The following is a 26,284-nucleotide window of genomic DNA, read 5'->3' as shown; positions in this document are numbered from 1 at the left end:
TTGTAAATGGCACTTAATTCATTGGGAGGTGATTTCGTTCGCAAGATCACACGAAAACGATCGTCGTAAAATGGAACCTTGTTAAAAAAAATAAATGGAAGAAAAAGAACAATCGAACAATAGGTATTGTCTCGTGTGTGAAGGTCTCATTATCGAATCAATGGAAGGAATTTTTTTTTGTGTGGATTTTTTTAAAAGAAAATGGTTCGACAGATGGCGCCACAATCAGAACAACTGGTTTCGTTTCCGTCCTATTGTCTGTTTATTATTTGCAAGGAAAAGATCTCCTCTATAAAAACAAAATGAAAAGGTTTTTACATTCTGCACCATGAAGGTATTGTTCATTATTGCAGTAGCAACAGCGGTGGTGTTCACCAAGGAAGTGGAGGGATTTATGCGTGGAGGATTTCACCCCATTCCACCAAATCACCCAAGAAACATGTTCCCGGCATGCAACGATTTCTTTTACGCTATCGACAGGCAACTGCATGGTAAGATATTCCATGTTAACACTCCCTCCTACGTATTCTATTCTAACCGTCGTTGAACAGCCGACCCAATTTTGGGTTTACGACTACTAATGTTCAACTCCGTAGCCTCGTCATTTTGAACCCAATCCAGAAGACAAGGAAACTCCTGGATCAGTACCCCCGAAGGTATGATTTGTTATGGCCTGGACTTTGAGACTCGACAGATTTAACGTGCATCAGTCACCATTTACTACGCGAGGAATCTTCGGCCGGCGGGGATCGAACCCAAGACCAATTGGACATGGGCCCAGTGCCCTACCAACCAGACTAAACCGGTCCTTCCCTCATACGTATTAACCCGTTGATCGCGTGATTCTCGTATGACGGTACAGGATATAACAATGTTCCCCAACCGCCGGTCCGTGGATCAAATGGTACAGGGCCGCCCATTTCATTTTGAAACTGAATTGAAATTTCTAGAGTTTATACCCCAAATTAAAAATATCTATGCCCCATTAAAATTTTCCGACAACCTATTGCTATAAAGCGGGGTTTTCTGCAATAACAGCAACCAAAACAAAGCAACGGAATAAACTGGACAACACACTCGAACCTTCTCATTGCAAAGAAACAAGCTCAGGGTTCTCATTGATTTAACGTTCTAGTAAGTTAAATCGCTTTATATTTATTTTTTTGGTGTAACTGTATTTCATTTTGGAGGCATGCTTAAATACAATTAAATTAAAAATTAATGAATCAAAATAATCTAAAATATAGACAATCAACGTCGTCTCCCCCCAGCAGGCCGTGCTAAAAATTATCAAACGTTGACGGGTCCGCGGTGATAAAAAGGTTGGGGAACACTGCAGCTGCCCATGATCACACAGCCGTGATCTCAATCTGATATTCTCATATGTTTTTGGAGTGCGTGAGGAAGCGCTGCTCTCGATTTTTACCAGTCCTGAACGTCCAGTTTGGAATGAAAACAGTAAACTAACCGAAACAAAAGTCTAAAATTAGTTTTCAGTTACTTACACATCACAGCCCGTTTCACTGGGAGGCCTTAATCATATTCCATTTATTCCTCCACGGATCGTAATTTTAACCTGAACCTGAGAAGGATCCATTTCAGTACAGCTACAAGTATTGATTTGTCACAGGAACGTGGAGGAGTTCGAGACCACGGCAGATTTAACGTGCACCAATCGCCATTTAAAACACGAGGAATCTTACGCCGGTAGGATTCACACTCACCTTCACACGAACACGAGCCCAACGTCCTACCAACCAGGCAATCCATACCCTATACTTAAGATTTAATCTTGAACAATTCTGTTGTGCTATTATTGAAAACAAAAATGCTCAAAAAATAACTTAAAATATTAAAATTATGTTTACCGAAGAAATGTGTTCTATTATAATGTTAAAATATAAAAAAATTTGCAAATTTCAAAGGCTTGGCGGAAGCGTTAACAGGGTGCGTAGCCAAATTATTTATCAAAAATAAGCACCTTTTAAGCACTCGAAAAATACTTTTAAGCACTTTAAAAAAATATCATAACTAGGCAGCGTTGGAAAGTTTTTGACAATTAAGGGTTTTATCTTGTTTTAACCGTCATGTCAAAAAAAACTTTTGTCATTGTTTTTGACAATTGTCAAAAATCATGAAATTTTGAATTCTTTAAATCGAATGGTGTTTTCATATCTTACGGACTGACAATACGCCGAAATAGATTGGGGTTGAATTAATTGTAAAAACGTTGGATAGAACAAATGTGAACTGTGTCATTTTGCATAATTCGATGCGAAAATCAACATAGTAATAGGAAAATCTCATTTTGAAAAAGGGAAAACGAAGCACTTTTTGAAAATACCCAATGAAAAAATCACCTTTAAGGGCTTTTAAAAAACGAAAATTGAAAATAAGCACCTTTAAGCACTTTTTAAAAACGCTACGCTCCCTGGCTAAATGTAAATGATTTACAATATTTACCATCTCATAAACAATCTTACTATGCAATATGTCTGTCTATGAACACACACAAATTTTCAAACCAATAACAATTTCCATTTAAAAAAGAAAGCAAAAATTCCTACTTGGAGATTGAAATCAAATAGTACAATTATGTTCAATTAAAGAGCTTTATTGATAATAAATTAACCACTGTTTTAAAAAACAAAACAAAAATGAAAACTTATTATCTCTAATTCTCTCGATTTTCTCAATCAGATTATATATAACTGTCGTTGAACAGCCAACCCAATTTTTGGGTGTACGACTACTAATATCCTTGAAAATTTGAACCGAATACCAAAGATAAGGGAACTCCTGGATCAAGTATCGGGAGAAACTTACCTTCATAGAGGACTTTTTTCTCAAAAAAAATAATAATAAAAACCCACATTAGGGTTACATGAAGAGGAAAACCACGAAAACCTCTTACGATCAGCCTGATGGCAAGGGGACTCTAACCCATCCACCACTGAGGATGTTTTACGTCAGAACTGAGGGCTTTCGCGATAGCTTTGTTTTTATTGCTTTAATTAAGAAACATAAATTCTAACCTACAGTTCAAACTAGATCCTATTACAGTTATTTCTAAATTTTTTTTTTATAACTGTCGTTGAACAGCAGACCCAATGTTTAGGGTTTACGACTTCTAATGTTCAACGCCGTAGCCTTGTAAGTTTGAACCGAATTCAGAAGGCTAGGGAACTCCTGAATTAAGTATTGCGAGAAATTTTCCGTCGAAGAGGACTTTTTAACAAAACAAAAAAACACATTAGATGAAGAGGAAAACCACGAAAACCTCCCACTGTCAGCCTGATGGCAAGAGGACTCTAACCCATGATAGACTAACCCTGATAATTTTGAACCCAATCCAGAAGACAAAGGAACTCTTGGATCAGAAATTGGGAGAAATTTGCCTTCGTAGAGGAATTTTTGATGGAACTATCCCGCATCTGCGTTACATGAAGAGGAAAACCACAAAAACTATCAAGGTTTGCAGGACGGCAAGGGGACTTTAACCCATGACCCATCTACCACCAACGATGTTTTACGTCAGCACTGTGATCGGCGCGAGCAGGTAGCGGAATTCGTATCGACCAGTCATCGCTGGGATTCGAACCCGGTTCACCTCAATAGAAGGCTCTATTCCCTGAGCCATCAAAAGATTTGAAAATTTATATTTCACAGCAGATCTGTCATTTTTATTCTAGAATAAAAATGTGAACATTTCTTTCTTTCAGAAAACGAGCGACAATCGGACCGCCCGAGATGCGACTGGCAACAATATCAGGTAAGTTCATTTTAGTATTTGGAAATGTCGTGTCGTGAATTGACCGTTCGATCGATTTATGTTTAAAATATGGACATTTAAGTTTATAGTTAAAAATGATATAAAAACTTACACATTTTCTTGCCCCACCATTACTATATGAAGTAACACAAAATAATGATTAAAAATTATTTTTTGCATTTAATTGAATAAAAAAGCATTTTGCAAATTTTTTTTAGTTCGTTCAAAAAATTCCTAAGCTCGGGCAAAATACGTAAAAACTGAAAATTCTGACTGATGACTCTGTAGTTTACGTTAACAATCTGTAAAAAAAAAGATATGTTTGTGTTCAGTGAGATTTTGTGTGTCTTTACGTTTTCCTTTACGTAATCCTTTTACGTTTTAAATCGTAAAAGGATTATTCGACTCTTTTACTTAACAAAGATGCTTTCATAATTAAAAGCTACTCATATCCGATTTCTGAAAAGCTATTATTATCGCGTCCCATATAGCCTTCCCTTAAAAAGTCATTACGCACTATTCTACAATAATAGAATATAAGTCACTTTACAGTGTAGAATAATTTCATGAGTTTCTTAACAATTTTCTAAGTAATTTTTTTTACTTTTAAAAAGAACGCTCTGAACAATCAGGGGAGTTTCACCAATTTTATTTTGTACTATTATTAGTCCCGCAGTGGACTGATCGTTAAGACACGGTTCCCAGCAGATCACCGAAGTCAAGCATCACTCGCTGCGGTCAGTGTGCGGGTGGGTGACCCACTTGGATCAGTCTGCGTAGGGACCGAGGGTGTGCGGTATGGGTCCTTGTTAAACTGTTCTACCGTAAAGTACTCGACTTCGCTTGCAGGTCATCGGGCTGCCGAAGCAGGGGTGCCATCCCCTCTGCAGAGGATCAAAATTGTGATGGCATGTCTTCGAATCATCCTCAGGGATGCTTCCCAACTCTACACCAATAGCATTGTTCAGCTCTAGAGCGACATAAATGAACTACAACTACAACTTGTACTATTATTAAATGAGATGCATCAAAAATGCCACCGGTATTATGGGAATCATCTCCATAAAAGAATGTTTAGTTTCGAGTGTTTTCTATCGTTACGTCATCATATTTTGGTGTCTATACTATTATTGTAAGGTATTATCATTAATTATTAAATTTTGCCTTATGATGCAAAATGAAATTTGTAGCAAGCCCCTTATCTTTTAGAGTTTTCCTTTAATATGTACAAAAAATATTTAGAATAATGTTAGAAACTTGATAATGAATTTTTCCAAGATAATCAAATTGAAAATTTTTCATTAGTTACGACAGATGAGTCTCTAAAACATCATGAAATTTTTTAAAATTTTTTTCGCGCATGCTCAGTATAAATGAAATACTTTAAATCACAATTTTTGACGAATTATTTCTAAATTTTAAAATAATAATTTCGTAATTAATGAAGGACTGCACCGAAACTATTGAATATTTTATTATTAAATATATTGAATAGTTTTAAAGTCATAGTAAAGAAAAACATCAGACAAAAAGATTAGTTTCTTATCTTAAATAATATCTCCGTATATATTTAAGCTAAGTTTATAAAGTTTTATGCGGTTATAGCAATTCCTATTTAGATCAAAAAATTTTTTTTTAATTTAATTTGTTATAATACAAATAAAATGCAAATTATAACGAGTGTGAACTAACAGTAGGAATTAATTAAATTTGATTAATAAATTAATATTTGAAACAAACTGTATTAACATCATCCACTACAAGTTTAAGAAAATGTATTTGAACATGAGTGGATGAATTAAAAGTATTTTTATTAACGATTGAAAATTTGATTAAGAAAAAATTTAAAAATTGCAAAAACAAAAAATGAAAGTGCCTCTTCTATTAATGTAGGGTAGTGTATGTTTCTAGACTACTATGAATTAACTGTTTACCTTTCAATGCTCCAAAAATGGAACATCGTAAAAAACGCACTTAAATGTTTTTTTAATTTTATATTGTTAATAGCTTTTTTTTGTGGTAAAGTTTCACGTTATTCAGATAATTCTTTCTTAATTCGGCTGCTGCTGCTGTTGTTAATTTACGTCGCACTAGAGCTGCACAATGGGCTGTTGGCGACGGTCTGGGAAACATCCCGGAGGATGATCCGAAGACATGCCATCACAATTTTGATCCTCTGCGGAGGGGATGGCACCCCCGCTTCGGTAGCCCGACGACCTGCGCGCGAAGTCGAGCTCTTTACGATAGCACAGTTTAACGAGGACCCATACCGCACACCCTCGGTCCCTACGCAGGCTGATCCAAGTGGTCACCCACCCGCACACTGACCGCAGCCAGTGATGCTTGACTTCGGTGATCTGCTGGGAACCGTGTCTTAACGATCAGTCCACTGCGGGACCTTAATTCGGCATTTAAGCTGTTATAATTATACAATACATTAAGAAAAGAATCCTGTTGTAGTCGAAAGTCTAATAATCAGTGTGAGCTGATAAAATATGCAAATAAAATTACAGTGTTTTCACTACAGCGCGAGAACGCGAGAATCTCGCATATTTTTTTATATTCTCGCATTAAAAAATTATTACCGCGAGAAATTCGCGCATTCTATAAACCAATTTCAAAATTCGCGAATTTCTCGCATTTTGAAAAAAAATTCTCATTTGCGCCATTTAGAATAAAACCCGTTTCACTTTTCTTCCTGGATCTTTCATTATTTTCAACATCTGCCTATCTAGCTTCCCTATTTACCAGTATTGTTCAGAACCATCAAGAACAACAGAACACAATCCTTCCGAACCACGGAACCTCTTTCAGAACGCATTTCTCTGCAACCACGTGTTTACCGTAGGTAAGGTTTCTTCATGTAAGACGTTCAAATTTTTTGCTCGTTAATGTAAGATGGACAAATACCTTGTAAAGCCAATATCTTCTACTCCGAAACGGACAAATGAAAATGAAACAAATGTGGGTAGAAACGATCAAAACGAAACAAATACGCATTTGAGCAACCTAATGAGAATAGCTGATGAAAAAGTAGCTGTAGAACATTTTCCATATGATGATGCAGCAAAAATATTCAATGCTTTAAAAATTAGAAGATGTTAAAAATGCATTATAATTAAAGAAATTATTTTTTTTTCAAGTCTCTTTGTGTTTTTTTTTTTTTTTTTTGAAATCTCACTTAACTTTTTGAAATCTCACCCTGTTTTTGAGAAAGGGTGAGAAATTCTCACCCATTTTTTTTCTGAGATGAAAACACTGATAATAATGAAAACTATTTGTAGCTTGAAAAGAAAATTTAATTACCCTACTTATAACTTTTTCACTTCATTAAATTATTGTCCAGTAACTGTTTTCATAGTCAATAATGATCACAATAAAGACAAGTGTTTTTGTTTACTTTTTTTTAAATCAGCAATACATTGCTTAGTTATTAGCCATCGTGAATATTTGTATTTTATTTACTAAATCAGTCTGTACAGTCCGCAAAAAAAAAAAACGAATCACCCTGAATAACTTTCGTTCTAATGATCGGATTTTCACGAACTAAGTGTCAATCTTAATGGTTCCTGGGGGTGACCTCAAATATGCTAATTAATTAGTGCTAACTATTAATTAAGTTACGAAATCAGACACAAAAACGTACTTTCTCTGAATAAACATGCATTTTTTTTTACATATTTGAATTTCTTATCTTCAAAATATAGGGGGTAGCCGCAATCTGGGAAATGTGGTCCCCATAGTTTGGTCAGGAGAGCGATTCAAAGTTCGTACCCCTTAATGTTAATTTCGCTTTTTGCGTTTTCAGTCATATTTTTAAAACTAATGAAGCAATTCAAAAAAAATTGCACCCACTCATAAAACTCATTTACCCAAAGATAATTTCATGAAAAAAATAATTTTTAATAATTATTTATTATTTTTCATTATTTAATTAAAGTGAGGATGAAAAAATATTGAATTATAAGGTATGAATTTTTTTATACCATATTAATTTACATATTTTTCAATTGAAAAATCTAAAGTTTCAACTGTTTTTATTTATTAGAAGCTGAGAAAAATTAAAATTAATTATTTTTAAAAAAATAATTTGGCGACAATAAAGAAATAACTAATTGGGGCGATTAATATTAAAATGTGATAAACTTGGGAGGAACTTGACTTCTCGCGCGTAGCGTAAAATTTCATTCATATTTTTTTCGCTAATAATCGTTTGCTAATCTTTTTATTTTTATTTCTTTCACACTATAAAATACGATGTTTCTTTTTTAGTCATTTAATAATTTATTTGCAATTTAGTAGAGAATTTTGAATAAAAAACACTTTATTCAACAAATGCCTAGTTTTAAAAAAGCGTGCTTCTGATAGAATACACCAGATTGTGCTTATTTAATGTGATTATTTTTTATTTTTTTTTATTTTGTTATTCAATAACAGATACAATTTCAATAATATACATACGTATGCATAGATTTGGAATAATATATTTATCAATTTCTATATTTTATAAATATTAATAAAAATACGTAGTCAACATTTTTAAACATCTCTCACAACATCGCAAATTTCTCAACATCTTATAGGGTAAACTAAACAATGAAGGAACACTTAAGCTTAGCTTGCCTTTAAAAAAAATTATAAAAATTTCAAAATTTGTAATTTTAGCTAAATGATGGTGTCGACATATTTGTTATTAAATGCAAATTATGTAAAAAAAGTTAGATAACTTACATAATATTGTTTTAAGCTTTTGGTGGTTTAAATAATAAGTAGTAAGATGACCAAGTGAAGGAACAGTTCTTACCAGTGAATAAACACTAAATTTTCCAGAGAATGAACACTTAATTTTGATAATGTTTGATGCTCGTTAGGAACCCATAGGCCACACAAATGTCTAAAAACAAGATTTTTCTTGGAATTACGACATATAACATAGTTAATGTGGAAAATGTTACTTTTTTTTCAGTCATGGAATGGAAATTAAAATATGTTTGAATACATAATTTTAAAAAAATGTTTTTCATTTTTTTCTCACAGTTTAATAGTCCGTTCTAAATTATGAATGTTTATCATTGTGTAATCTGATGATGTTTTTATTATTATTATAATTCGATCATTTTTTGTTTAATCTTTTCCTCATATTTTTTAAGCTTTTTTTAAAAATCTTTTTAAGTATTTTTTTTCTCTTCGTTATGAGTAATTTATTTCTTTTTCTTTTGATTTAACCTTCCTCTTTTTTCCAAATTTTTGGCCAATGTAAATGTATCTTCGAAATTTCTTTTGATTTTCCAGTTCCATTTCCAGAATTCCTCACTGGATAATAAATGAGAAAAAGGAGTTTCGAAGTTTGAGTAAAACCCATCTCTCATTGACTTATATCTAGTAGTTACTTATGAAACCAATCGTTTTTGCAACTAACAATGCCTCAAGAGGACTTATCTCAAAATCAGTTTTCAAGATACTTTCATTATTAATGTTAGTTGTCTCAGCTTCAGAGCCAAAATTTGATTATACATATGTTCTTTTTGAAATAAATTCTTCAATATTGAGAAAAGCACAGGCTATTGGATATTTGGGAAATTAAACTTTTCTGTCAATGTTCCTTTAAAAATTTGCAACATAACTTGTGAGATTTCCTTCTCAAGCTTCTGAAGAAATAGCGCATCGTTACTCTCGAAGCATGTGTTTTGTTGATAAGTTGTCTTGCTCATTAATTCTTGGTGTCTGTTTTGCATGCATTTGTTACAGTCAACGTTTTCTACATCGAATGAAAAAATATCGCATTTCATAAAAGCATTTTAACTTTATCAGTTGATGCCTCAAATCTTATTTAAAAATGGATGTAAAATTTTCTAGACATATTGTTTTACAATTCTTTTGTTTTCAAGATCTAACGAGATTTCCAAGAATTACGTAGAAAACTAAACCAGAAAATTTGTTTTGAGGAACAAAACTTGCTCAGTTTCAAATTGATATGAGATTTATACCTATCCAGAAGAAGCAAAATTAGGAATTTGATTGCATTTTTAATTAGCCATGGGTAGAAACATTTGCAATATATTTGTAAAATGTTGCTGTGGTCATCGTTTCATTTCATGAATAGCTTTTTCCAATGAAATATGTAGCAGGGACTGATTCTGTAATATCTCAATGAATTCTTCTGTAAGGAAAAACTACCAATGGAGGTACTTTTTCTTTCCTAGGTACTTTAGAATATAAATCCTTATAATTTTTAAGGCCGCAGATTTTTCCCGTTTAAGGGCAGTATTCAACTCTTGTTTCATTCGCATTGTAAATGCAATCACTTTATAAAAAGATGCCAGGGCTACTTCCCTCCTAAAGATTCTCTGAAGTTCTAAAAACCAGTATTTCGAATATTATTCTCAAAGGGAAGTTTTGCCTTTTGAAATTATCTTCGCATTGCACTGAGTTATCGGTGGATGTCACCTTAAAAAAACTTCACCCATTTTTCACCTAGATAATTGTCTTTAAATGGATTTTTCCTACCAGTTCCCGTTAGGACATTAAAGACGGCAATAGGATAATAATTTAGCTAATTATTGGCACAAAATCCTGCAAAGATTCCATTCAAGCTTTTATTATTATATTTAGTTGTTATATTTAGTTAATAAACGTAGTTTATTAAGGAGTCTAAGGTATGATGTAATAACTAATCACTACATTTATGAAGATAAATAATAAATAAATTATTATTATAATTCTTTAAAGAAATTTAGCAATTAAATTTGCATATTTAAATGAAATAGTTATAGGAACTATTCATACAACATTTAACTGAATTTTAGGAGTCCTCTATGTCGCTGAACTACTAATTATCCAAGTAAAATCATATTTCACACATACTATTCATTCACTGGGAAATCTATTCTCAGTGAAGGAACATGCCTGTTCCTTCACTGGTTAGAAGTTGTTTTTTTTATTTTTAACATAATTTTGATTTATAATATGACAAAAGGTACAAGAAAATTAAAATTTTTCTTTCATTTTCATTAACTTGAAAAAATCTCAGTAAAGGAACACTTGTTTATACATTGGTTTTTCATCGCTCTGTAATCCAGTTAATAAACACCCCCTAATCTCAGTACTTGCTTATGTTATGATGCTTAAAATAAATAAAACGTAACTTCAATGACCATATTTTGAATTCTTTTTTTCACAATGAAAAGAAAAAGCATTATTATATGCAATTAATTGTAGTTTAAACGGATAACAACCACCACTGACCTTATAATTTTGTCGAAGAAACAAGGCGTTGACCAGATACTAACAAATTCAAAACTTTTTCCAGAGAAGACTCAAAGACCAGATAACTAAATGCATTGTTAGAGGATTTCCTATTGTTAGGTAGTAAGCTACTCTTACCAATCAATCTAAATTAAAACGTTTAAAATCTTATTTCTAAGAAATATCTATGAAATGCTCCTTCATTTGTTGGTTTACCCTATATCATCCTAATCTTAAAAGAAATTTCCGGAAGTGTATCGCAGAACTATTTTACCAACTATTTAATAAAATTTTAAAATTCTTATTCTTTTCCATTTTACGTTTATTATTTCTTCATTAATATACTAATAATTTTTTTAGAACTTTAATTTAGATTTTCCTTAATTTAGGTTTCCTTTTCAAATTATAGTCAAGTTTTTTTTAAAGAATTATTGTCTGCTAGCTAAGAATAAAACCTTGTTAAGAAATTAAAAACATTCAGCTGTTTAAAATTATTTAATGCAAAACAGCTGATTATTTGTTTAGCATACTATTTTTTTTTTGAAAAAAGAATATAAATTATTGATTGTCTTTTTTTTTTTGTTTCTTGTGACTTCAACTTAGATTGTCTAAAATAGTGTTGATGTTTTATAAGTCACTACAAAGAGGATAAAGATACCGAACATAAAAAGCTGTGGAATACGTAGCGAATTTTTTTAGTATCTTAAAATATCTCAGTATCTTAAATGTCGTCCTACTATCTTAGTTGTGAAATTAAATTTTTAATTATCTGACCACGTGTGATTCACTAATTATTTCATTATATCTTTTACTCTTTATGATACCAAGTAGATTTTTTTTATAATATACTAAACTATTTAGTTTAATTTTTTACTTTAGCATGATTTCCAAGATATTATTGTAGTATAATTTGTTATCAGGAAAATGCCTTATTTTGTTATTCAGGAAATAATAAAATTGAAATCTGTAAGGATTCCGAAGCTGTGCACACAATACACAATTTCCGACCTTATTTTAATAAAAAAAAATTTAAAAAAAAACGTGGCAAGTAGGCTAACATACTTTTTACAGAAACTGTGAAAACTAATTTTTCCTATATTTCGTCAAAAGAGGATAAGAATGATATTGCTCCAAGGGACCTACTCAATTATTTCGCTATTTCCAGAATGAAATCTGTTTGATCGAAACATATTTCCTTGAAAATTAAAACGAGGGAAAAATTAACTTTTATTATTTATCTAAGCTTATTCCATTTATTTAATGATAGCGGTATTAAGGTTAAGGATATGCGTCGGAAGCTCCGTTTATTATTATACTATAAATGCATTAAATCATGTAGCTTGAATAATTTATTTTAAGTAAATTATTTAATAATTTTAAGCAAATAAGGGTGTAAAAATAAACTCGATCGAAATACTCCGAAAGTATACCCTGAAATATATGTAGAATAAACTTTGGAATCGATATATAAAAAATACCTTTTCAAACAACTTCGAGTAGGACGGAAACGCTAACTTGTTTAAAAAAGTTGTCCTTGTTACTATTTAATTTCGATTCCTGGTACTAGGGGACATTCCATTTTCACATTCGACTTCTGAAATTTCAATTGTAAACGGAATTTTTTTATGACCTTAAACTAAAATGTTAAGGCTTGCAGCAAAAGAAAAAAAAAAATTTTTTTTTACTGCATTAATTTTTTTACAAAGTAGTGAATTATTATTTTTTTAATCTAAGAACCTGTGCCTATAACATATGTAAAACTTATTTTAATATCAAGTGAAATAATTTAATATGTTGTGTAACTAAATGGATAATCCCAAGAAACTGAATCGAAAATATAAAAACTTCATTGATTTAAAAAAATAATAGATGATAATAAAAATAGACATGCTTTGAGCGTCCAATAATAAAAGTCACAAGTTATCCAAGCCCGACAAGTCTTGAGAATGGGCGATTATATTTGAAAACTCGAAACATGTCGACTTTTACTTCCCTCTTCATATGTTTTGAAGCCAGTTGAGTTTTTATCGTCAATTATACTGTTTTACATTTGGATCTTGATCATTATTTTGATAAGGATTTTACACTAGTTAAAGTAAACATATGCATTTTAATATTTTATCAGGATTCATGTGATCTTTAAAAATGTAAGAACATCAATATTGTAAAAGTTACATTTAACTTAAAAATTAACATTTTGACACCAGATATTTTGAGTTAATGAAATTAAATATTTTATCTCTTAAGGTTTTGTGCCCCCATTTCAGTATCTTAAGGATCTTACGAGCTCTGTTTAAAAAGAGATCATCAAATAAATATAAAAAAGCAAAAATAACCATATTAGCAGTATTTGGTGGTAAATGTAGCTTATCGTAATTGAAGAATATGCTGTGCGACATTTTATGGTGAATTTGCGAACGTATAAGTTTCAGAATGTATCGAAACATGAGGATGCTATTTGCTAATCATCTTTATCCAAAGGAAACGATGTAACCTAAATATCAAGTAGAATGAAGCGATTTTTTAAACAATGAATCCTACAATTTGCAACATATTATTTCAATATCTTATTCTTATACATAACATATTTTAATCTTTTTAAAATGCCACTAAACATTCAGCAATTCCTTGAGTTATAGAAAAAAGAAATATCGTAAATTATAGAAAGCCTTGTGCATTAGAATTATTATACAATCTACATTTTATTTTTCAAGCACTTTTTTTTTCTTCAAACTTTCTTGCCTAGAAGACTCGATTAAAACTGTAAAAATGATTATCCCTAAAATTTTGTATGTAGCTATAATAAGTTATGCTCATTATATTTTAGTATAAAATCCTCGAATAAATATAGTAAAAACAGTGTAATCTAAATAATATCAGATAAAAAGTTCATGTATTTAAATTCTAAAAACTATCATAAATAATTTATAAATCGATTCAAATTTACTTTTCAAAGGAGATTAAAATAATATTTTTTTTGCTTTTTGGACAGAAATCCCCTAAAAAAATTGTTTATGGCCTGGAAACTTCGAGATATTTCCTATTAACAATAAATTAAGCCCCTCCGAGCAATCACTGAACATTATTTCAATTTTTTTACTATCAGAGTTTGGTTGCGTAGCAACCTAGTAAAATTAAGCACTCCTCTTTTGAATTAGTCAATGGGTTATCTTAAAATATTTATTTGCGCAGGCGACTTTTTTTGGCGGTTTTCTGGACTATCGCCAAATATATAAACCTTTATTGCGGCCCAATTTACCACCCAATTTTTTTAAAATTTTGTCTACCCCCACTAATTCAAGGGTCTAAATTCCAAATATGTAAAAAAAATTATATGTTTATTCAGAGAAAGTACGTTTTTGTGTCTGATTTCGTAACTTAATTAATAGTTAGCACTAATTAATTAACATATTTGAGGTCACCCCCAGGAACCATTAAGATTGACACTTAGTTCGTGAAAATCCGATCATTAGAACGAAAGTTATTCAGGGTGATTCGTTTTTTTTTTTGCGGACTGTACATATTAACAAATCAGCTATGTAAAACAATTTCCATACATAAAAACCAACGGGAGTTTTTTTTTTTTTCTTCCTTTAAGCATTTCATAACTAATTTAATTGTTTAAGTACAAAATTCTCAAAGAATATGTTTAATAGTTTTAATATAGCACATTCCCTCATAGGAAATATATATCTTCGAAACAATTCTAACAATTTGAAATTTTTTTTAAAAATTAATTTTCTCTTTATTAATTTCATTAAAATAGCCATTTTCTTAAGAATGAATACCTATACTATTTAGTTAAGAGTAAATACCTTATATTTAATTTTACTTTATATGCCTCACAGAACGAAATTTTTAAAAAAAATTGTTTTTGATAGCAAGTTTTAAGAACCGGAACTTTACGAACAAGTCCCTCAGTGGACTGATCGTTAAGACACGGTTCCCAGCAGTCCACCGTAGTCAAGCACCACTGGATGCGATCAGTGTGCGGGTGGGTGATCACTTAGATCAGTCTGCGTAGGGACCGAGGGTGTACGGTATGAGTCCTCGCTAAACTGTTCTACCATAAAGTGCTCGACTTCACGTGCAGGTCGTCGGGCTACCGAAGCGGGAGTGCCATCCCCTCTGCAGAGGATCAAAATCGCGATGGCATGTCTTCGGATCATCCTCAGGGATGCTTCACAGACCGTCGCCAATAGCTCATAGTGCAGCTCTAGTGCGACGTAAATGAACTGCAACAGCAACTCATTTTTTCAATCAATTTCTGATACAAGTGAACTTTTTTTTCAATCAATTTCTGACACAAATGAATTTATATTCACAACTTTTTTTTTTTTTTGATTTCAGCAAGAATGCTATTTCGAGAAATTGGTGAAAGCACGAATGGACGTGCAAGATATTCAACCATCGACCAGCTGCACCAATCAGATGAGAGATTTCATGAGTGGTGTCAACAACCCCACAACCCCACGAACTACTGCGACTCCATCTTATGTTTGAAGTCCAACATTCTCAAGAAATTTCTATTGAATTAGAACATAATGTAGTTTTTCAAAACGTGCTTTACATTCTTTTTTTCTGATTAAATAAATAAAATAAAAATTCTGTGGAAAATTAAAAAAGTACTGGGAATATAAAATAAATAAATATCAATGTATGGTATAATACGAATATCAGAATGTCACAAAGGAAGCTGTAAAAACTCAGAAGTTTTAAACGCCTCCCGAGGACGGCTAGTCCAACAATGTCCTCCTTTGAAACTAACCCGTAGCTTCTAAATAAATAAAAAATATAATTTCCTCTTATTTATTACTAACATGTACATAAATTGCAGAATGAATTACTAGTTACTAGGATTACATTATACAGTAATAAAAGAAACACTAGGTTACTAATAGTAACCTAGTATTTCTTTTATGAAATAATTTAAATGACAAAGGTCAAGTTATCTGGAATGTCGATTTATCTACGTTTTTTAAATGAATCAAATATGACGTTTGCCACAATCAAGCCAATGATTTACAGAGGTTTCTGCACAGAAATCTGAAAGAGGTTTTCCCTTTAGGTAGATGTTCATAATTGCGTTTAACGATTCTTGCTTAAATGACCAGTACGTATTGTGTTTCTGTAAGTTCATTGCCGAAAAGCCCCTTTCAACCGCTACAGTACTCCCAGACAGAGAAACATCAATTGTATTTCTAGATTAGAGGGTCATTTTAGAAGTGAGGAAGCTAGACTCTTGTAAGATAACAAAAATTGAAAATGTATCACCCACATTAACGGGAAAATGGCCGCCCGCGCGGATTTTTTTTTAAAGCATTATTGTGAATATTTAAATTGTTTTATTTTATGACCGTCGCTGAACAGCCGACTCAATTTAGGGTTTACGACTACTGATGTTCAATCCGTAGTCTTGTCATTTTGAACCCAATCCAGAAGACAAGGGAACTTCTGGATCAAATATTGGGAGAAATTTGCCTTTGTGGAGGCCATTTTGGTGAAACTAACCTGCATTTGCATTACACGGGGAGCAAAACCACGAAAACTTCCCACAGTTAGCCTCATGACAAGAGGACCTGTGATCCGTTTGCCACTGATGATAGCAGCATTGTGGTTGATGCAAGCTGGATGCGTAATTTATATCAACCAGTCATCGCTGGGATTTGAACTCGGTTTAACCCATTGGAGGACGAACACTCTATCCTCTGAACCATCACGGTTCAACTTTAACTATAAACAAGTTAAAAAAACAGGAGATTCGGCAGGTATGTAGAAGTAATATAAAAAATTTTTAAATATAAATTACGAAACTTCTTCAGAAGTTTTGTAATTTATATTAAAACGCCAAAGAAGTTTGATAACTATTTCTAGCAGATTCGCTACAGAAATTTGCTTCTTTCTTACATTAATGTTTAGAAGAAGAAACGTTGATACATACTGTTCATTTATTCTATGTAAATGGTATACGTTTAACTGTAAGAAATATTGAATTGTGCAAATTAATTAAAACTGTAAGCACGAAAATAAATGAAAGAGATTTATTATAATCATGATCCCAAATTACAGTCAACTGTTTTAAAAATCTTAATGCTTTCAGTGAGAATCCCTCAAAACTCCCAGAAAACATTTTACTTTTTTCCTAAGAGTGCTTTCATATTAGTTTCATTCTTGAAAGCATTGAATATTCTTGTCTTTTTTATAGATTTGTATTGAATATTTTTTTTTATTTCCAATGAACTGCACAATCGGTCTTGCCGATGAGCAGACCTAGTGCGTTCTCCAGCGGTGGTATCCACTCTTTCAGGACCACCACAATGGGTGAGATACCGTTGGTCATGTTAATTTGGACGTCTAGTTTCTGCCACAATAGATGGCAGCACCGAGACTCTATTTGGATGCTAGAGTGCACTAGGAATTTAATTTTGCCGGAAATGCCAAGAGCCAATAAGGCACTCCAGGGATCTTTTACATGCCGCATAATCATACTACATGGCCGCTGAGGATTTTCTGCATCCCGAAAATCCGGTGCCTGGAACCCGCAGACTTGGGCTCAGAAGGCCGACGACAAACCAACTGCGCCACCCAGCTACTATATTATTCAATATATATGGGTCATTCTCACAAAAAGGTGATCTTTTAAGTCCCTGAGTGATAAATATTAGGAAATACAGATTTCTTAATATTTTTTTAAATCATTTTTCGTGAAGTTCTTAACTAACAAATCATATGCATTTCTGCTAAATGTATTTAATATTTCATTCTTATTTTTTAATAAACATGACTTCAAAATCCCCTCCGTGGACGTCCCTACGTCTGTGGCACAAAATAATTTTTAATGCCTGTTAAACAATTTAAATGTTATTTTAATGATTTTTGTAGTTTTACCTAGTTAAATGTTTATAGTAACTTTTTATTTAATATTTTTTAAAAAAAAATTATTTTTATAAAATAAATGACTAGTAAACTTTGTTCATCAAAAATGATGTCTCCCTCCGTGGACAATTAATATAGTTCTGTAAATATGCAATAAAGGGCAGCATATGCGAAATCCCTATAAGACAGCTGCTGGGAGGGGTAACCATTCCATTTTCTAATGTTAAATATCAGTTGTTTTTGTTCTCTTTGGTGTCAGTTTTAGATTGTTGTGTTCAAGTGGGGTTTGGCAAAGTTCTCACCGTATACTCCGTGGACATCATAAAGAAGGTAAGAGAAAATTATTTTATTTTTGATAGATGAATTTTAGATTGCAAAAATAGTATATTTAACAAAAAGAACTGCCTCATTTTTGTAACTTTAAAATCAAAAAAATTCAAGAACTAGTTTTTGTCTCCTCCGTGGACATAACAAGTCCACGTATGAGAAGACACAGTCAATGTAAGAGACAATGTGTTAGATAACCATAATACAATTTTAATAATTAAAAAACTATTTTCTTTTAATTGATATTTTTAAAATGGAACAAATGTGTTAATTTGTTTCTATTTTTAAAGAAAATCAACTAAGTTTAACTTTTTCTTATCGGAGAAGTAAATATTGGCAATTTTTCTAAATAATTTCTGTGATGTTTAAATTTTTTTTTCTCTTCAAATTTTAGGAAAAAAATTGCAAAGCCGAAATTTAAGAAAAGAAAGTAATCAAATGCGAAAGAGAAGGGAACAGAAAAAACTTAGTATGAGACAACCTAGACAGAAATTAAAAGAAAACCCTACATTGTTTGAAGAAAGTAAAAAAAAAAAAAAAAAAAGAGCAAGAAATTTTAAAATTTGAATCAGAAAAAGATTTAACAGAAAAATCGTGATTAAATGTACTTAAATTTCTAGAAATTTATAGAGCAAGCCGTTTGTGCCCAGGGAAAAAAGAAACAATAACAAGAAGAAAAGAGAAAAAACAAAAACGTTATTTGGATGACAGTATGTTTAACTTGCATAAAATGGTCACAAAAGAGTACCCTCAACACTCAACTTTCATGTGGAGTCTGAATTTTTATTTCAATAGTCTTTACATTTTAATTTATTAATATTCAGTAAGAGTTACTTAAGAAATTGTACACCTAGGTTAAAAATGGATGTTTCCTTTCATAGCAGCATGATTAATCGGAAGTAGCTCTATCTCTAATAATGAAATATTTTATTATTTACTTATTAATGTTAAACTCATATCAGTTGTGCCCAATAATTAATGAATTAGCCTTCATTGACATTTTATATTTTACAACATAAAATGTCTCCTCCGTTGACTATTACATCTCCTCCGTGGACAAGGCAGAATTTAAAATATTTTAAATCTTGTAAAAAATAAAATAGAAAACTTGACCATTATTATAAGGACATATAACAAAAATAAATAAAGGCATTTGTATAATTTTTATCACCTTTTTAATTACTTTAATTTAGGAATTTTTTTAGTCTATATATGTTAAACTATTATGTTATGTTTCAGTGAGAATGACCCATATTATAGCCAGTATTGAATATTCTTAACTTAAATTTGAATATTTCCCCCCGGTAATCCTATTTATTATTACCATTGCCATTAAAAAGTAATAATATGTTATAAAATAACACTTTCTTGAATAATATTCTCTGAAAAGCTTATCAAATCTTAATTGGCAATAAACAATATTTTGTTATAAATTCCTTAAAATAAAAGAAAAAAAAACAATCAAATACTCGTTGGTAACTTTTTGAATTGTTCATTTGTATCTTTATTGAAAAAAAGAAAAAGATTTCCTTAAAAATAAAGTAAATCCCAAAATTACAGAATGGTAAAAAGTAAGGGAGCAGAAAAAGCATTTTAAGATAGTGATGGGATTTAATTTTAGACTGTCAACCTTCATCTATCAAAAGGTACCTCATGATAGAATTAAGTTAACATGTCTTATATACTAGTGATTTGGTATTTAATATTTGTAGTGGTAGTTACGCCACAATAGTTTATGACTGCAATTTCTTATGTTTGTGCCGAAAATGGGTTGGGGTGGACGAACAAGAAACTTTTTGATCTATTTCGACTTCAGATGATGGCCTCTTGGACACACGAGTTCCCCAATACCCAAAATAGAGTCGTGTTTAATGCGATATTTTCAAACGCTTACTTTCGTTTTCATTTGAAACGTTAAGTCACGGGATTATTCACGAACTACAATCACAACATGCTTGTTTTTTAAAATTTTGCAAGTTAAGAAGCCCTTGCGATGATTGTTGATACGCACTGTTACGGAAATATTCGGCACTAGAATCAGAAATATACATGTGATTTTTCTTTTTTTAACTACATCTACAACAAACAGTGAGGGGGGGATTCATAGGGTTCATGACTCCCCCCCCCCCAAATTGAATAAATAAAATAAAAATAATAGTTTTTTTAATAGTTTACAAAAGAACTAAAATATTTCAAAAATTATTTAAGGGGGCATATACACCTATGTAGGTCGGAAAAATCGATTTTTTTCCATCTAATTATGCTCTTCACTGTTTCAAGACTCATAAGCAGGACTTGGAGTGCCTAACGATCTTTCCTACCATTAAAAACCCCACTTTTTTTTCCAAAAATGTATTAAAAAAATGTTTTTATAAAAAAAATTAATTCGGAGTCTATGACCCTCCCCAGGAAAAATTTCTGGATCCGCCCCTGACAACAAACGCTGGAATAATGCATCTGAAGCAACGAAAAAAACAAAAACTGGCTTTCCAAAAAGTGCAAAGATTTACAAGGCTTTTAATCTTAAACAGCGTTTCAAGTTCCTTTTTTGCTTTAAAACTTTGTGAAGAAAAGTTATTTTCCTTAACAAAGCAGTGCGAATTTTAAGCACGTGTTTTTAAAAGCAAGTAAATATTTCAAAGAAATATAAACAAAACATAAGAATTATTAAACGAAATAAATTATTTTAAGTTAGTTTCCTTGGTCATCCTACCTAACGTACACGTTATCTCTTTCTAGAAGCCCAAAAAGGTCAAATAAATGTGAAAATTACTTTTTATCGAACATTGCAGTAAATTTTTACAACCTAGTTGTGTTGTTGACCATTTTTATTACTTAATAATTACTTAATAGTACTTTTAATAGTTTTCTGGTGTATGCGAAAAACAAATTAGGATTCTCAGCACTTTGATTGCTTGTTTACATTTATCCTTATTACATTTCCGACTATCTAATTCTTCCAAAAAACATACATCAAAATTAGCAAAATTTAGGTCTCTATTGATACATTTGTAAGGGAAGGTTTTCTATCTTCCTACTATGTGCGATTTTGGATAAATAAAAACGAAGTAAATTGGAGACATCACAACATTTAATATACACAGTTATTTACAAGTTAAAGTTAATATAAAATATATAAATCCATTATTACTTTTACATCCCAATGTCTGGAACGTCAATATAGTAATTAATATTATTGAGTTGTCTTAGCAACGTTGTTTTTATTTTTCATAAAACTAAATATAAATGCTTGTTATGTTATTGCTCTTGCGCACCACAGCACTCCCCCCCTAGTGAGTTACTCGAACGATGAAGAATCTCATGTGTAACGTGCTGGAATGCATACTGTACGTCCAGATCTAGTCACTTGGGGTGGAATAACAAGCTTCACTCTTTTGTTTCCGTTGCCTTGCTCTGTAGCAGCTCTAGAAATTGTAGACGATGAAATAGGCCCAAAATTCTTTTCAACCAGTAAAGGTGTTTCTGAAGTCTTTTCAGATTCTGTAGAATTGTCCGAAAAATAGGGCTTTATTCTATCTATAGATACATTAACTTCTTTTTGCTTCATTTTAACAGTGAAAATTTTATCGGTTCTCTTTAAAACTTTATATGGTCCATGATATGGTTGTTGCAAACTATGACGAACACTGTCAGTACGGACAAACACGTGTGAGCAAGTTTTTAAATCTTTGAATATAAATGGTTTCTGCTTCGAGTGATGACGAAATGGGACGGGTTTTAATTTTTCCATGGTGCTTTTTAAATTCTGAATGAATTCTGATTGTGCTTCAATGTTTGAATTTTCAAAAAAGTCGTATGGTAGTTTTATATTTTCACCATACAAGAGTTCTGCTGGGGTGGCTTGACAGTCATCTCGCAAGGTTGTGCGTAAACCAAGTAGAATAATCGGAAGTGACTTTGTCCAGCTTGGATTTTCATGACACATTATGCTTGCTTTCAAAGTACGATGCCAACGTTCTACACAGCCATTAGCTTGTGGGTGATATGCAGTAGTTCTATTTCTTTTAAAACCAAGTAATTTCGAAAGTTCTTGGAACAATTGAGACTCAAATTGCGCACCCTGATCAGTTGTAATTAAGCTTGGAATACCATAGCGAGCGATCCAATTTTTCAATAAAGCATCAGAAACTGTCTCTGCTCGAATATCAGGTAAAGGAATGGCTTCTGCCCATCGTGTGTAGCGATCAATTATCGTAAGGCAATAACGAAATCCTTCTGATGATGGCAAAGGTCCAATCAGGTCTAGATTAATGTCTTGAAATCGTTGACCAACTATAGGATATTCTTGTAATGGAGAATGATTATGTTTAGAAATTTTGGATTTCTGGCATTTCAAACAACTCTTGGTCCAATCACGAATGTCTTTGTTTATTGATGGCCAAATAAATTTTGATGTAACTAATCGAACAGTCGCTTTAATTCCCGGATGTGAGAGATTGTGCACACTTTTGAATACTTGTCTTCTAAAGTTAATTGGAATAAATGGTCTTTTAATTTTTGTGGTTGTATCGCAATATAATGAATGATTAGAGCCAAAAATAGGAACTAGCTCAAATTTCAAAGAAGAGTTTTGAGACGTCATTAAATCTTTTAACTCATCGTCGATTTCTTGAGCTTTGGCTAGGGATTCAAAGTCAATTTCGGAAGTAATTCTTATTTCTTCCAATCTTGAAAGAGCGTCAGCAACCATGTTATCTTTTCCAGAAATGTGTTGAATTTCTAATGTGAATTGGCTAATGTATTCCAAATGTCTTTGTTGTCGGGGTGATGCTTTGTCCAAGTTTTGTCGGAAAGCGTATACCAGCGGCTTGTGATCAGTGAATAACGTAAATTCTCGACCCTCCAACAAATATCGGAAATGCTTAATAGACGAATATGCAGCTAGCAGTTCACGATCATAGGTGCTATAATTCTTTTGTGTAGGTGTTAATCGAACAGAAAAGAAACCTAGCGGTTGCCAATCATTATTGACGAGTTGTTGCACCACTCCACCTATCGCTATATTGGAAGCGTCTACCATAAGGGCAAGTTTAGCAGATGGTACTGGGTGAGACAAAATTGCTGCAGATTTTAGCAATTCTTTGGATTTCGTAAAAGCATTTGAAGCTTCGTCTGACCATTCGATAGTTCGATTATCATTCTTTTTACTGTTTTTTAAATAATCATATAAGCATGCTTGGTGTTGAGCCGCTTGAGGAATAAATCTTCTGTAGAAATTTATAATTCCCAAAAATCTTCTAAGTTGTTTGACTGTTTTGGGTTTCTTGAAATCTTCAATGACTTTGACTTTTTCTTCTGTTGGACGAATTCCTTTTAGAGAAACATTGTGGCCAACAAAATTCACCTCAGGCTTAGCGAAGTTGCATTTACTGAGATTCAATGTTAATCCAAATTGTTGCAATCTTTCAAAAACTATTCTGAGATGTTGTAGATGTTCCTCTTTAGAGCGCGATGCAATTAATATGTCATCCAGATAGACGAAACAGAATTCTAGACCACGTAGAACGGCGTGCATAAATCTCTGGAATGTCTGCGCTGCGTTACGAAGTCCAAAAGTCATCAAAGGAAATTCGAACAGTCCGAATGGCGTACTAATAGCTGTTTTTTCTATATCTGCTGGTTCCATGGGAATTTGATGATAAGCTCGATGAAGATCCAATGTGGAATATATAGTACAACCTTCTAATTGGTGTGTAAAATCATGCAGGTGTGGTATAGGATATCTGTCCGGTAATGTAGCTGCATTTAAAGCACGATAGTCTCCGCACGGTCTCCATTCACCATTTTTTTTCTTGACCAGATGTAATGGACTAGACCAAGGGCTGCTTGATGGTCGACATATGCCACGCTCAAGCATGTAGTCAAATTCTGCTTTGGCGATTTTTAGTTTCTCTGGAGCCAATCTACGCACTCTAGATGTTATGGGTGGGCCTTTTGTAACAATAGCATGAGTGACATTATGGTTGAAGTTAACTTTATTCAGTTCTATTTTTTCTGAAGATAAGTTTTTGAATTCTTGCAGTAGAGAATGAATATCTGGATCTAGATTATTACTATCGAGGGGTGTTAAAAATGAAGATGGTCCTTTGATTATTTTAGTTGAGACTGTCAATGATGTTAAAGGATCAAGCAAACGTTTTTGTTTAATGTCTACCAAAAGTCCATGTGCCTTAAGAAAATCTGCGCCAATTATTGGCTTTGAGACGTCTGCTATGATGAAATTCCATTTGAAACGTCTTCTCAAGCCTAAATCTAAACTGATAAGTTGCTTGCCGTAAGTTTTGATTGAACTTGAATTTGCAGCATAAAGTTTAAAATCAGATGGGAACAGTTTATTGGGTTTTGGCGGTGGAATTACAGACACGTCAGCCCCAGTGTCAATAAGATAGTGCCTTTTGCTTGACTTGTCAAAAAGAAAGAGGCGGCAATTTGGATGGCCGTAGTCGTTGGCCTCTTCAATCGACCGGCCCGTTAGTTTTCCGAAGCATTTGTTGGTTTTTGAAATTGGCAAGGTTTAACACAGCGACGTGCCTTGTTTCCAAATTTAAAATGGTACCAACACAACTTATAACGAGAAGATTGGGATCTCGAACGGCTACGGTCTCGAGCTGTTACAGATTTATCTTGAGATCTACTCCTTGTAATGAATGTATCAAATTTCTTAGTTAATTCTGCAATATTAATCTCCAATGAATTAAATTTTTCGTTACTAATGTTACTATGCTTAAAATTTTTACTGGATACTTTATCAACTGTACATAACTCTGTTGATCTAAATATACCAATAATTTTGTCTGCCATCCCTGCCATTTTATCCAAAGAATCAGAGCTAATAGATAATATAGCTTGAACCTGTTGTGGTAGCCTCTGTAGCCAAAGTGATTTTAACAATTCCTCAGAAATGGAATTTTCAGCCAAACCTTTCATTTGTCGCAACAAGTCAGATGGACGCTTATCGCCAAGATTAAGTGTAGTCAACACCTTTTTTAACCTGGCTTCTTCAGAATTTGTCAATCTACTTAACAATGCATTTTTTAAGGCGTTGTATTTTCCATTCATTGGCGGGTTTAACAAAATATCCTCTACGAAATCTAAGACATTTTCGTCGAATAAGGCAACGACAATGTTATACTTAGTTAAATCACGAGTAATATTGCCGTTAGCAAACTGTGCTTCAAGTTGTAAGAACCATAACTTAGGTTTATGTCGCCAAAAAATTGGTGGTTTAACTGCCACTTTGTTTACTTCTAAATTCACATTATCTTGAGTTGATGAATTTAAATTATCGCTTGTGCTTTCCTCCCTGTTTAATATAAAGATAATTATAAAATAATGGTGATGCACAAACCTTTCTTTTATCCAAATAAAATCTTCGCACTGTTAAACTAATCACGTCCTGAGGTCACCAGTTGTAAGGGAAGGTTTTCTATCTTCCTACTATGTGCGATTTTGGATAAATAAAAACGAAGTAAATTGGAGACATCACAACATTTAATATACACAGTTATTTACAAGTTCCCATACAGCCACAAATATCCACAACACATCTTAGAGATATCTCTTGGATAAAAAAACTGGATATTGCCATATCCATCAGAGATCCCCGAGACGTCTGAATATCCATGAAATATCCAACAGAAATCCAGGGGTCGCATCTGTGTGATGTCTAGCAGATATTTGGATATTGATGTCTGCTGCACATCCAAGAGACATCCGACAGATATCTTTGACCTACCACAGTCATCCAAGGGATGTCCTAAGTTAAACATTGATATCTCTCTCACATCGTTTAGATGTCTGTTATATTTAGTTTCTGGATATCCCAAGGATATTCTTTTAGATGTCTCAGAGACAACCCTGAATGTCTGAGAGACATATTTCATTTTTGTTTACTAAAGTATTTAAAAAAGGCTTATTTACTAAATTTGTATTATTTATTATTAAACGATACAAATTTTTAATTGAGAATTTCTCATTAAATTGATTTATCTTGTATTATGAGTATATTTAGATTGTATATCACGTAAGTTTTGAGAATATTAA

At 32.3% G+C, this 26,284-nt stretch overlaps 1 protein-coding gene across 1 annotated transcript; it reads left to right on the top strand.

Moving 5' to 3' along the window:
- The first annotated feature begins 267 nt into the window (after nt 1-267).
- LOC107449770 (uncharacterized) lies at nt 268-15,625 on the top strand. Its single transcript, XM_016065415.4, has 3 exons — nt 268-491; nt 3,723-3,772; nt 15,368-15,625. Exons 1-3 carry the CDS (start codon nt 329-331, stop codon nt 15,518-15,520), a joined length of 366 nt encoding a protein of 121 aa, XP_015920901.3. The 5' UTR covers nt 268-328; the 3' UTR covers nt 15,521-15,625.
- The last annotated feature ends 10,659 nt before the right edge of the window (nt 15,626-26,284 follow it).

This window comes from Parasteatoda tepidariorum, chromosome 9 (assembly GCF_982258835.1).
Source record: "Parasteatoda tepidariorum strain Cologne lab strain chromosome 9, Ptep-v5.0, whole genome shotgun sequence".
Lineage (NCBI taxonomy): Eukaryota > Metazoa > Arthropoda > Arachnida > Araneae > Theridiidae > Parasteatoda > Parasteatoda tepidariorum.
The sequence above is the reverse complement of the archived record's forward strand: the minus strand, read 5'-3'. Positions and strand labels throughout refer to the sequence as shown.

Bases quoted from the DNA above. Each gene is read 5' to 3' on its own strand.
- LOC107449770 (XM_016065415.4), top strand. From the start codon at position 329: ATGAAGGTATTGTTCATTATTGCAGTAGCAACAGCGGTGGTGTTCACC. The intron at 492-3,722 runs GTAAGATATTCC...TCTTTCTTTCAG, and splicing joins TATCGACAGGCAACTGCATG to AAAACGAGCGACAATCGGAC. The intron at 3,773-15,367 runs GTAAGTTCATTT...TTTTGATTTCAG, and splicing joins GCGACTGGCAACAATATCAG to CAAGAATGCTATTTCGAGAA.